The sequence below is a fragment of the Mauremys reevesii genome, linkage group 3 (genome assembly GCF_016161935.1).
Source record: "Mauremys reevesii isolate NIE-2019 linkage group 3, ASM1616193v1, whole genome shotgun sequence".
Classification (NCBI taxonomy): Eukaryota; Metazoa; Chordata; order Testudines; family Geoemydidae; genus Mauremys; species Mauremys reevesii.
Window position 1 is genome coordinate 43,828,881 of NC_052625.1, and position 12,105 is coordinate 43,840,985.

The 12,105-nt window shown below is 40.0% G+C and overlaps 1 protein-coding gene across 4 annotated transcripts in view; it reads left to right on the top strand.

The window, feature by feature from the left end:
- Positions 1 to 6,008, top strand: part of TRAF5 (TNF receptor associated factor 5) — a 34,877-nt gene extending 28,869 nt beyond the window's left edge. For all 4 annotated transcript variants that reach the window (XM_039533091.1, XM_039533092.1, XM_039533090.1 and 1 more), the window contains 5 exons: positions 81 to 155; positions 414 to 506; positions 2,191 to 2,331; positions 2,902 to 3,070; positions 4,375 to 6,008. In XM_039533091.1, coding sequence (XP_039389025.1) covers positions 81 to 155; positions 414 to 506; positions 2,191 to 2,331; positions 2,902 to 3,070; positions 4,375 to 4,952 — 1,056 coding nt within the window. In that variant the 3' untranslated portion in view covers positions 4,953 to 6,008. The remainder of the gene's footprint in view (positions 1 to 80; positions 156 to 413; positions 507 to 2,190; positions 2,332 to 2,901; positions 3,071 to 4,374) is intronic.
- Positions 6,009 to 12,105: the final 6,097 nt, after the last annotated feature.

Genomic DNA, 12,105 nt, shown 5'->3' on the forward strand with positions numbered 1-12,105 from the left:
CCTTATGCAGGAGTTTAGGTTCAGTGAATGTATTATTCAATAATTTTATCACTACCTATTTGTTTTGTTAATACTTGCAGATGGATAAGCACTTCTCTGTGTGTCCTGAGGCAGAAGTAGATTGTCCCTATAAACAATATGGCTGTCCTGTACAGGTACTGTAATCTAGATCTCCATTTGTACTGTGATTGCAGTTTGCCTCCAAAAGCCCTAAAGGCTGGTAGCCTAAGTAACTATTTTTCTGTTCTCTCACGGTACCTTTCAATGTGATTTAAGATATCAAAGTAAGCAGTTGGAGCTGTTCATCTGTTTTTGAAGCATGCAAAGAAACATTTAACCACTTGCCCCAATAGAAATTTCTGTTAACAGCTTATTTTATCTGCCTTTATTTTTTTTTACCCTCCTGCCCCCAGATTAAAAGAGGAAAGCTTGCAGAACATGAGAATGCTGCTCTGAGGGAACACATGCTGCAAATTTTAGACAAGAATTCCAAACTGGAAGAACAGGTAATGAACATATGTAATGAACACTCTTCAACAGAGTGTTTAACTGGTAAAAGAAAAGTCCAGGTTGCACATGTGTTGGGATTGGCCCAGCCTCCTCTTTAAAGAATATTAAGATTTTAATCCCACATTGTTCAACCCAGTCAGAAACCCTTTCCAGTTAAGCCAATAAGCTATCGGGGGTTCTCAAACTTCATTGCACTGTGACCCCCTTCTGACAACAAAAATTATTATATGACCTTGGGGGGGTGGAGCCCGAGCCCTGACATCCCGGGCAGGAGGGCCAAAGCCAAAGCTGCACCACCCAAGGGCGTCAGCCCCAGATGGGGAGCCTGTAACCTGAGCCCTGCCACCCAAGGGTGAAGCCCTCGGGCTTCGGCCCTGGGCAGTGGGGCTTTGGCCCCGGAAAGTCTAATGCCAGCCTTGGCGATCCCATTAAAATGAGGTCGCAACCCACTTTGGTGTCCTGACCCACAGTTTGAGAACCACTGAGCTAGATTGAACCCCCACCCCCGCACAGCACCCTTGTGTATTCACTGCCACCGCTCTCCTTGCTGTTCTTCACCCCACACTCTCCTTTTTGGGGGAAGGGCTGAGGACATGGCATCCTAAGTTTTGTCTAGGGGTTCCATAGGAGACTGGCCGGGGGGTGGCAAAGATGCAGGTTCAAGGTGCCCCAGGGATTCTCAATCCATGCCCTGTTTACAGGCAGCACCACCCACTGTCTGCAGCCCCTTTCCTCTCAGTGGAGAGGAAGTTGCAGCCACCTTGGAGTGCACAGCAACCAACTGCTCTCTACCCCCAAGAGATGTTCCACTGTTAGGGACCCAGCACCTGGGATTTGTATCAGCAGAAGCAGATATAAACCTTGGAATGAATTCAGACCAATGTTTGTGTTTATTTAAAAACAAAGGCACAAAAACAGTAAATGATTCTGAATTCTACAATGTATTTGGTGTATTTGGAGACAGTGCTTCCCCCTAACTCATCTGTTACACTGACTAGGTACCAATCATTTTAGTGCAATGCATTTTTAATCCATCCTAACACAGTTTGGTTCTCTGTCCCCCTCTAGTGGCTAGGTCTCCTACAGCATTTGAACTAAAAATCTGGTTCTTTAGCTAAGCCAGAGGTCAGCAACCTTTCAGAAGTGGTGTTCCGAGTCTTCATTTATTCACTCTGATTTAAGGTTTCGCGTGCCAGAAATACATTTTAACGTTTTTAGAAGGTCTCTTTTTCTCAGTCTATAATATATAACTAAACTATTGTTGTATGCAAAGTAAATAAGGTTTTTTTAAAATGTTTAAGAAGCTTCTTTTAAAATTTAAATTAAAATGTAGAGCCCCCCTGACCAGTGGCCAGGCCCCAGACAGTGTGAGTGCAACTGAAAATCAGCTCGCGTGCCACCTTTGGCACACGTGCCATAGGTTGCCTACCTCTGAGCTAAGCCAATAAAAGCTCATGGTTTTTACACACACAGGCAGGGATTCCATCCCCACACTGCCCCATCCAGGGACTTTGGGTTAATGTTTTGAAATAGGAAAATAGTTGCTATATCTAGCTATGTTGGTGCAGTCACATCAATAAACCTTTCCAGGTGTACCTGTATAGCTTCCATACGTTTTAATCTATTTCCTGGATGTTCGGATAGTCTTGAGTTTTCGCTCTTCATTTTTCCATTGTTTAGATATCCGACCTATATAAGAGTTTGGAATTTAAAGAGATTAAAATCCAACAGCTAGCAGACACAGTTAAAAAGTGTGAAAAGGATTTCAGACAGTTTGCACAGCTGCTTGGTAAAAACAGCAATTTGATGGTAAACACCCAGGTGAGACATTTACATCATCTTTCTGACAAATTGCTTTTTTATTGCCTGGAATACAGTTATACAGCAATAGTTGTAATTGATGCCAGGACAATAGCAAACACCAGCGTTCAAAGCCATTTATTGCATGAATTTGGATTAATCTCTGGAGTGAACTGTGCCCCGTATATGGATTTAAACCACTATTGTTTTTTAAAGTATAATACATATAGCCTTCCCATTATAATTAATATGGGTGTTCCATGGGAGTTCGACCAGAGTAAGACATGCTGAATAGGACTCATAGGGCCAGTTTTCAATTTCAGTTATGCTGGTGTAAATTAGAGTAATCAAATCAGTTGAAATGAAGGTAATAAATGGTGAATGGTAATGAATAAGAAATTGATTCTTAGTGAATGAATGTTGAATTAATCATGAGGAAACATTTGAAGAATTCCAAAGGCAAACAAGGATACTCTTGAATGTAATATGTAGTCAATATTACTATTGTACAAAGACATTTTAAAATCTGAAATGAAATGATTAATTTTATTAATGTGTGTTCATTTCCCTACTCCTGCATTAAACTTGAAGACTCTTGCCAGTCATATTGATAAATCTGCATGGCTGGAAACACAAGTGAGGCAGCTAATACAAATGTCAAACCAGCAGCAAAGTAAATTTGACCTGAGGCCACTGCTGGAGACTATTGAAAATATAAAGCAGAAGATTGCCTTTATGGAGACATATGATCAGCGTTTAGGTATGCTCCCATTTTTTTCTCTTGCATTTTTTGAGTAAAAACTGGTGTTACTAGAGGCTGTGCTGTTGTCTATCAGTTTGGATCACTTCCCCATCAACTTGTTTGCGCACATTAGCCTGGTGAGGCTCTTCAAGATGAACATCAGCCTTAACAAAAAGCTTAACCAAAATTATGTTGTTGTTTTTGTGATAAATGTCCTTGATATTCATGGATGACGGGTAAACTTTGCAATAACTTGCACTGAATTGTGCCCTCTGTCCACCCTTCTTTTACTGACCGGAATTCTTGGTGCACAGCCCTTTGGGTGACAAGGTTTGTAACTGCGGTGGCAGTTATCAAAAAGTGTAATAATCCTACAGTGAAGTTATTATAGGATTCTGAAGTTAAAAACATTTAGTCTGAGAGTGTCAGGGTAAATTTACTACAGGAAGATTACACTTTTTGGTAACTTCCACTGTACTTATATTATGCTGCTATTCGTTACCCTGTTGTTTCCTTAAATTCCAGTGGGCTGCTTTTGTTATCGTAGTTGTTAGGTCAGATTCAGGAAATTTATGTACAACAGGGTTCTATGTAAGCTGCTTTTGTCGTGCAGCCTGTAATGCTCTGCTATTGTAGGACACATGGGGCTTGATTCTCCTTTCACTTCTATGGTGTTACTCCTCACTCTCACCTGTCAGCTCAGAATTAGGCCCCATAGTGTCAGGTTATTTTTCCTGCTACAACCTTAAAACACTAGCATAAATTATTGGACTAATCAGTGGCACTCATTGTGCTGGAGAATGCAAAGAACACCTATGTCAAAGATGACGCTCCATTCTTGAAAGCTGTGAATTTAACTGACCGAGAGGAATTATGAAAAGTACCTGGAACACAACTGTTTTAATTACAAAGAAATGCTTTTTGAATAAATGACTAGAACACAGATGTATGTTTCCGACAGATCTGAACCAAAACCTCGTATAGCTAAACACACCCAAACTTGAAGGAAGTTGGGATCCAAATCCAAAGTTTGCATCTCTGTCACATCTCTAAGATGCATGTGTGTCTGCAGTCTTCAAACGGGGGTCTTTTGTGCTGGAATTAAGAGGATTCTCTTGACTCAAAGTATGTTAATGGCAGCAGACTCACTGAAATGGCCAGTGCCACAAAGTTAATTGTCTTGTGTAATTCCTGTAATTCCCCAGTTATTTCTAAATGCTGGGCTCTAGCCACTTAGTTGTTACTGTCCCCTGGTCTGTAATTCACTTTGTCTCAATGACAATTTTCCCTAACTGGATGTTTCATGTGTCTTTCTTCCCCAGTTGTTTTGGAAGGCCAGTCCACCGAACATGATGTCCACATCAGTATTCACAAAGCACAGCTCAATAAAAACGAAGAGCGGTTTAAGCTTTTGGAGGGCACATGTTACAATGGAAAACTAATCTGGAAAATCATGGACTACAAGATGAAGAAAAAAGAAGCCATGGAAGGCCGCATTGTCTCTATATTTAGCCAGCCTTTTTATACCAGCCGCTGTGGGTACAGGTTATGTGCAAGAGCATATCTGAATGGGGATGGCTCAGGAAAAGGGACGCATGTCTCCCTATACTTCGTAGTGATGAGAGGGGAGTTTGACTCGTTGCTACCATGGCCTTTCAAGCAAAAAGTTACACTTATGCTTCTGGACCAAAGTGGGAAAAAAAATCACATTGTGGAAGTCTTCAGAGCCGACCCTAACAGCAGCAGTTTCAAAAGGCCAGATGGAGAGATGAATATTGCCTCTGGATGCCCAAGGTTTGTGGCGCACACTGTGCTGGAGAATGCAAAGAACACTTATGTCAAAGATGACACTTTGTTCATGAAAGTTGTTGTGGATTTAACTGACCTAGAGGAATTATGAAGTACCTGGAAGACATGACTGTTTTAATTATAAAGAAATGCTTTCTCGCGGTGACTATTGGCCAATCTCATACAACAGTGAATTGCCTCTAGTCCAACTATATTTTTGATTGCATAATAGCTACTGAGTTGCCAAAGCACCAACCTTTCTTTCTTTTTTATTTTTTCGATACTGTATTTAGGGGATCCATAAGTCCAGTTTGATGGTGTGAACCAGATCAATGTATTCAAACCAGTATTTTGACTCTGTTCAATATATTTTGGGAGTGAATGCTTGGCTCACATCTCAAGACTGGCTTTTTAAGATGAAACTACAGTAGGCCCTTTGGAACCCAGGCAAGTTTGTGGTTCCAGTCACTTAAAAACATCGATAGGGCTCCCATCATAGTGGTGTCTAGGTGCATTTCTTGTGGTTTTGCGAGGGAATCATTTCAACACTGCCTGAATATGAAGAGATTAATCCTGATCCCAGCAGCAACCTGACTTTTAAAAACCAAGGGAGAAAAGCTGAGGTAGGAAAAACCTAGCCAGGAATTTCAGAGCTCCTAGTTATTGGAAAGTCTGGATGAAGATGTCTTGTAGTTCTGGCCTGCTTACTCAGCTGTGCTGAGCACCCGCAAATCCCAGTGATGTCACTAGTGTCCCCTATGTTCCTGCTCGGTGCTTCGGGCCAGATCCCGATTTGTGATGAGCATCCCCAGTCCCCAATAGAAGTCAATGGAAGCTGCTGGTGCTTATTGCCTCCCAAGATATGGTCGTTATTGGGGTTCTCAGCCCATCTACTAACCTACAAGAGTAGTTGAGTCCACTCCTGGAAGGCAGGGGCAAAAGCTCTGAAACTTTTGCTCCTCTGCTGCCTGTGGAGTTTTTTTTTTTTTTTTTTTGTGGCTTAGCTGCCCTGCAGTCGCTCAGAACTTTGGAAAACTGCACTTGAAGGGTTCCTGCTAACATGCAACATTCCCCAAAGATGGAGAAAAGAGGATGTGTATGTGGAAGCATTGCTTTAAATTAGGGCTGTTGGCTAATCACAGTTAACTCATGCGATTAACTCAAAAAAATTAATTGCGATTAAAAAAATTAATTACCATTAATTGCAGTTTTAATCGCACTGTTAAACAATAGAACACCAATTAAAATTTATTAAATATTTTGGATGTTTTTCTACATTTTCAAATATATTGATTTCAATTGCAACACAGTTACAAAGTAGACTGCTCACTTTATATTGTTTATTACAAATATTTGCACTGTAACAATGGCAAACAAAAGAAAGTGTTTTTCAATTCACCTCATACAAGTACTGTAGTGCAGTTTCTCTATCGTGAAAGTGCAACTTACAAATATAGATTTTTTTTTGTTACATAACTGCACTAAAAACAAAAAAGTGTAATACTTCAGAGCCTACAAGTCCACTCAGTCCTACTTCTTGTTCAGCCATTCACTAAGACAAACAAGTATGTTTACATTTACGGGAGATAATGCTGCCCGCTTCTTGTTTACAATGTCACCTGAAAGTGAGAACAGACGTTCACATGGCACTTTTGTAGTAGGCATTGCAAGATATTTACGTGCCAGATAGGCTAAACATTCGTATTCCCCTTCATGCTTCAGCCACCATTCCAGAGGACGTTTCCATGCTGATGATGCTCATTAAAAAAATAATGTGTTAATTAAATTTGTGACTGAACTTCTTGGAGGAGAACTGTATGTCTCCTGCTTTGTGTTACCTGCATTCTGCCATATATTTCATGTTATAGCAGTCTCGGATGATGACCCAGCACATGTTTATTTAAGAACACTTTTGCTGCAGATTTGACAAATCACAAAGAAGGTACCAATGTGAGATTTCTAAGGATAGATACAGCACATGACCCAAGGTTTAAGAATCTGAATTGCCTGAGAGGGATGAGGTATGGAGCATGCCTTCAGAAGTCTTAAAAGAGCAACACTCCGATCCGGAAACTACAGAACCCGAACCAACAAAAAAGAAAATCAACCTGCTGGTGGCTTTTGACTCACATGATGAAAATGAACATGCGTCGGTCCGCACTGCTTTGGATTATCATCAAGCAAAACCCGTCATCAGCATGCACGTGTCCTCTGAAATGGTGGTTGAAGCATGAAGGGACATATGAATCTTTAGTGCATCTGGCATGTAAATATCTTGTGACACCAGCTACAACAGTGCCATGCAAACACCTGTTCTCACTTTCGGGTGACATTGTGAACAAGAAGCGGGCAGTATTATCTCTGCCTAATGTAAACAAACTGGTTTCTCTGAGCAATTGGCTAAACAAGAAATAGGACGGAGTGGACTTGCAGGCTCTAAACTTTTAGATTGTTTAATTTTTGAATGCAGTTATTTTTTTGTACTTTATTCTACATTTGTAAGATCAACTATTATGATAAAGAGATTGCACTCCAGTACTTGTATTAGGTGAATTGAAAAATACTATTTCTTTTGTTTTGTACAGTGCAAATATTTGTAATAAAAAATAAAGTGAGCACTGTACACTTTGTATTGTGTTGTAATTGAAATCAATATATTGGAAAATGTGGAAAACATCAAAAATATTTAAATAAATTGTATTTTCTTATTGTTTAACTGTTTGATTAATCGTGCAATTAATTGTGATTGTTTTAATCACTTGACAGCCCTACTATAAATAAAGAATGAGCTTTTCAAAAGTGCTCCATGCACAGCAGCCCTCAAAAGGAATTGCTAGTTGCTGAGCATGTCTGGAAATCTGACTACTTCATTTATTAGTATTTATATTACCATAGAGTTTGGGGCTGTTGTCACGGAGAAGGACCCCCACTGTGCTAGGTGCTGTACAAACACAGAACATAAAGCCTGTGTCTGCTCCAAAGAGCTCACAATCTAGGGGGCCTAACTGGGAGCTGCGTTCTCATGAAAATCCATCCCCAACTGTGGGTACTCTGCACTTTAGGAATTTGACCCTTATTTCTTTCAGGCTCTGTATTGCAGCTCAGATGAAGTGGGACAGCTGGGAATTTTGCTCTGTTCCCTCTCCATTGCAGGTGAATGTATCCCTGGGTATGGGTTTTGGGGAGAAACTGGCTGTGTAAACAAGCCAAGTTCAGACACTGCGGATTACAGGAATAACTATCAAGGAAGGAGTGGGGACAAGTGCATGTGTGCCTTGCAAAAGTTTTATGGACACTTTTAAGAGGGCTCTAATTGTGCATCCATAATCATTTTGTGGGTACAATAGAATTTAGATGTCTGTCTTCACTTGCAAATCAGATAGCTAGATATGGAAATGTAATTAGCTGCTCCTGCAACCCAACCATGGGGGCAAACTTAGAGGCTCTTCTGAAAAGGCAGCAAGACATCAGGAAGGATTTGGAATAAGCTTGTGGTGAAAGGACAAAAACCAAAGTGGAGCAAGGACTGTAGGGAACTAGGTAGAAAATGCAGGAAAAGGACAAGAATGAGTAAAATCACTTATGTGCCCTGACATTTCATATGAAAATCTTATTAGAGGCTGAATGCTGTAGCTTTAGGTAATTGGGATAAAACATGATATTTTTGCCTTCGTCGTCTTAGATGAAATTTCCAGACTGGTAGAAATTTTACTTCCAGTGTTCTCAGATGGATTATGAGACATAGTCCAGATAGGCACATTGTTAAAACTGGAAAGTTCTCCCTACATGCTGCTACGTTTCCACATCTTAGTGGTATATTTCTATTTTGATGCTACTGTGGTACTGTGTCAGTATATACCTGGCCACTGTGGGGATTATAGATGTTCCCAGGGACAGATGCTATGGGCCAGATTTTGTTATCTGTTACAATTGCAGTTCTCACTGAGTTTAATAGCTGTTGCACCTGTACTAGAGAGCAGAATTTGATCTTATGTATTTAATACTTTGTTTTGAAAAGAATGGGTGTGTGTTTAAAAAGGTGCAGCATGCTAGAACTCTGTGACTCAACATGGTGCATTAAAGTGGATCTAATGTTGATTTTTTTTTTTACAGTAACATCTGTGCTGTAACTTTCAAAATGATGTAATATAAATAAGGACTACTAGGACTGATGGAAGTGATACCTACCACCTGTTTCCATAAAACTCCTAGAATGTTAGTAGTAAAATACAGAAAAGTATTATAGAACTCAGAGAGATAGGAGGGCATGGTCTGGACTTGAGCAAGTCACTTAACTCCCTCAGCCTCCATTTCCCTAACTGAACTAATTAGAAGATGTTTGTGCAGTGCTTTGAGCATGCAAAGAACTAAGTATTATTAGAACTCCATTTCAAATGGTTAGAGTAGGTGACGGTTTTGTGATGTTGACAAATGTTTAGTGTGTTCTTGGACAGATTTTGAAGCATGTTAAACCTTCATCCAATCCATATTGCAACCTCTCGTTCTCTAATTGTTGACTATATTTACTTTTTTGCCATGAATATAGTTTTTTAAATAATTTAAAGAAATATATGCTGAAGCACAAGCAACCCATTTTGGGTTTATGGTAACAGCTTCCTTTTAAAAGACTGCCTTTTATAAAGCATTTGCTCAGTAAATTACATTTTTAAGGGTGATGGCATTTTAATCAACTTATTTATAAAAGAAGTTGAGAGTTGGGATTTTGTTTTTTCAGATGTTTTTACTTCTTATAACATGGCGTTTAGATACCATCCCGTTCCTAATAAGCAAAGAATGTTGCATAGCATAGATGTTATAGAACAGACAAGTTGTAACTTGCATGGAAAACACCAAAAACTTTTCAATGCGAATGTATATTTAACCTAATGAGTATATGATATTTCTACAGCAACACGTGGTATGTTTTTAATGTATTTATTGACCAGTTTTTAGCCTTTTTGGATAACTCTTTATTAATATATTGTCATTTTTCTATCCCATTGTCATACTTGTACCAGTAAAATATGTAAAAAATAAACTGACTTCACCATCCTTCTAAAGTGGTTATGGCGTTAACAATATTTCAGCCAGAATTTTTAAACAGTTTTTACAGAAGAGAATGGCATAATGGATAGCTATTTGCATCCCAGAGTTTTTGCTATGGACCCAAGAAAGGACACTCCTTTGTATTACAAAGAAAATGAAAAGCACCCTATTTATGTAAGGGTCTTTCATATTTTAACATCCTAAAGCAGCTGCACATACCAGTTTATAATTCACTACCACTCCGCTGCCAACACCCAAGATTTAGTCAGGGGTATATAGTACAAGTTATGGACAGGTCCCAGGCCATGAATTTTTGTTTACTGTCCATGACCTGTCCATGACTTTTATTAAAAATACCCGTACCTAAAACATAGCCTTAGTTATGATGGTAAGAACATAAGAATGGCCAAACTGGATCAGACCAATGGTCCATCTAGTGCAGCATCATGTCTTCTGACAGCAGCCAATGTCAGCTGTTTCAGAGGGAATGAACAGAACAGGGCAATTATGGAACAGTTCATCCCCTGTTGTAAAGTCCTAGCTTCTGGCCATCAGATGCTATGGGACATCCAGAGCTAATAACTATTGTTGGGCCTGTCCTCCATGAACATGGTAGGATTATCAAAGTAATTTCACTCTTGTACTGTGCCAGCTTCTTGCTTGGCCATGGGAACAGTAAAGTTCACACCTGAATTGCCAGGCTGGAGATAGAAGGTGTTGGGCCCTTTCCCAATGCAAGAACCAACGTTTGTCCCCTTTTCTTTCCTGTGGGAGAGAATCCCCATCAAGCTCAATTCTATGATCGGGAATGTAAGTGTTGCCCAAGTGTAAGAAAGCAGATCCTCAAGGTATCTATGAGAGGCAGGTATGTCAGCTCAGGGCAACTGCACTGGTATTCGCCCTCTGTGGTCCAACAAGGTCACCTATTATAGGCTTCCAGCTCCCCAGCTATCTCCTCTCTTGGATGGAGATATGGGTCTCTTCCCCCTTCTGCCCAGGGTATTTCCAGGCTGTACAGTCCCTTGAATAAACACTGATATTCTCAGCAAAAGACAGGCTGCCCAAGCAGGCTTCTTTTTCCTTCTCTTCAGAGACTGTACACTGTGTAATTGCCAATCATACAGGTCACCACACAGCTCTTTCTGAGCAAGACCACTTCATTCTTAAGGTAAAAGCATAAGAGAAAACACTAAAAATATAGACCTACACGGATGCTAAGAGGCTAACCAGAGGTGACCCTTAACACTAGCATGGGCTCTGGCAGGTGAGCAGTCCTTTCTCCCAGCGCTGGTGCTTTGACTACACTTAGCGCTTCAAAACGCTACCGCGGCAGCGCTTTGAAGTGCTAAGTGTAGCCACAGCCAAAATCCCACACAAGGGTTTTCCTGTGGTTTTGAGTTCATAACACACTTTTGCATAGAACAAGAACCCTCATGATTTTGAGTCTTTTATCCAGCTTGGGCCTTTGACGAGACTGTGAATGGGTAATCACCCAGACAATGGTTTTATGCTCAAGACAGAAATTCAAAAGGTGAGTGGTGAGTCCTTTGCATTCCCCTCATCCCAAATATTTCCTGGGAAATCCATTTCACATGTATTATCCCAAGAAGTCCTTTTAACTTCAAACTATTAACACTTCAAACTATTGCATTAGTCATGTTTCCTAGAAAAGTTACACATAATTCCACAATAACGTATTAGCAATTGCATTTTAATACAATGGACAACTTCTAAAATACTTACAGAATTAAGTTAACCCTTATTGAATTAAGGTTTGTCTAGCTTTTTGTTTTGTATGTCAGAGGTGGTAAAATCCCTTCAAATTGCGGCTACATCCACCATTCTAAACAGCTCCCGCTCCCCTTATTATGGCTCTAAATATGGGGCATTCAATGATGTCAACTGCCTGGCCAGACCCGGAAGAACCTGACAGCTGCTTTAAAAAAAACCTCTAAAGTAAAATGGGATTGGAATAGCCCTTGTATCATGACTTTTATCTTTAGAAGTCTCAATACTGTATACATAGCCAGGTAAGCTGCAGGTATGTGGACTGCAATGTTACAACAGAAAACTAGGTTTGTGCTCCTATTGGGATTTTTTAGTGTCAGTGGCAATCAGTGGATATAAAGTATGTTATTTGATTACCCTGTGTAAATTCATTAGATAAAATTCAGACTTGCTGTCAGCAGCCATGGTGACAAACTGTTGTGTAAGGTAAT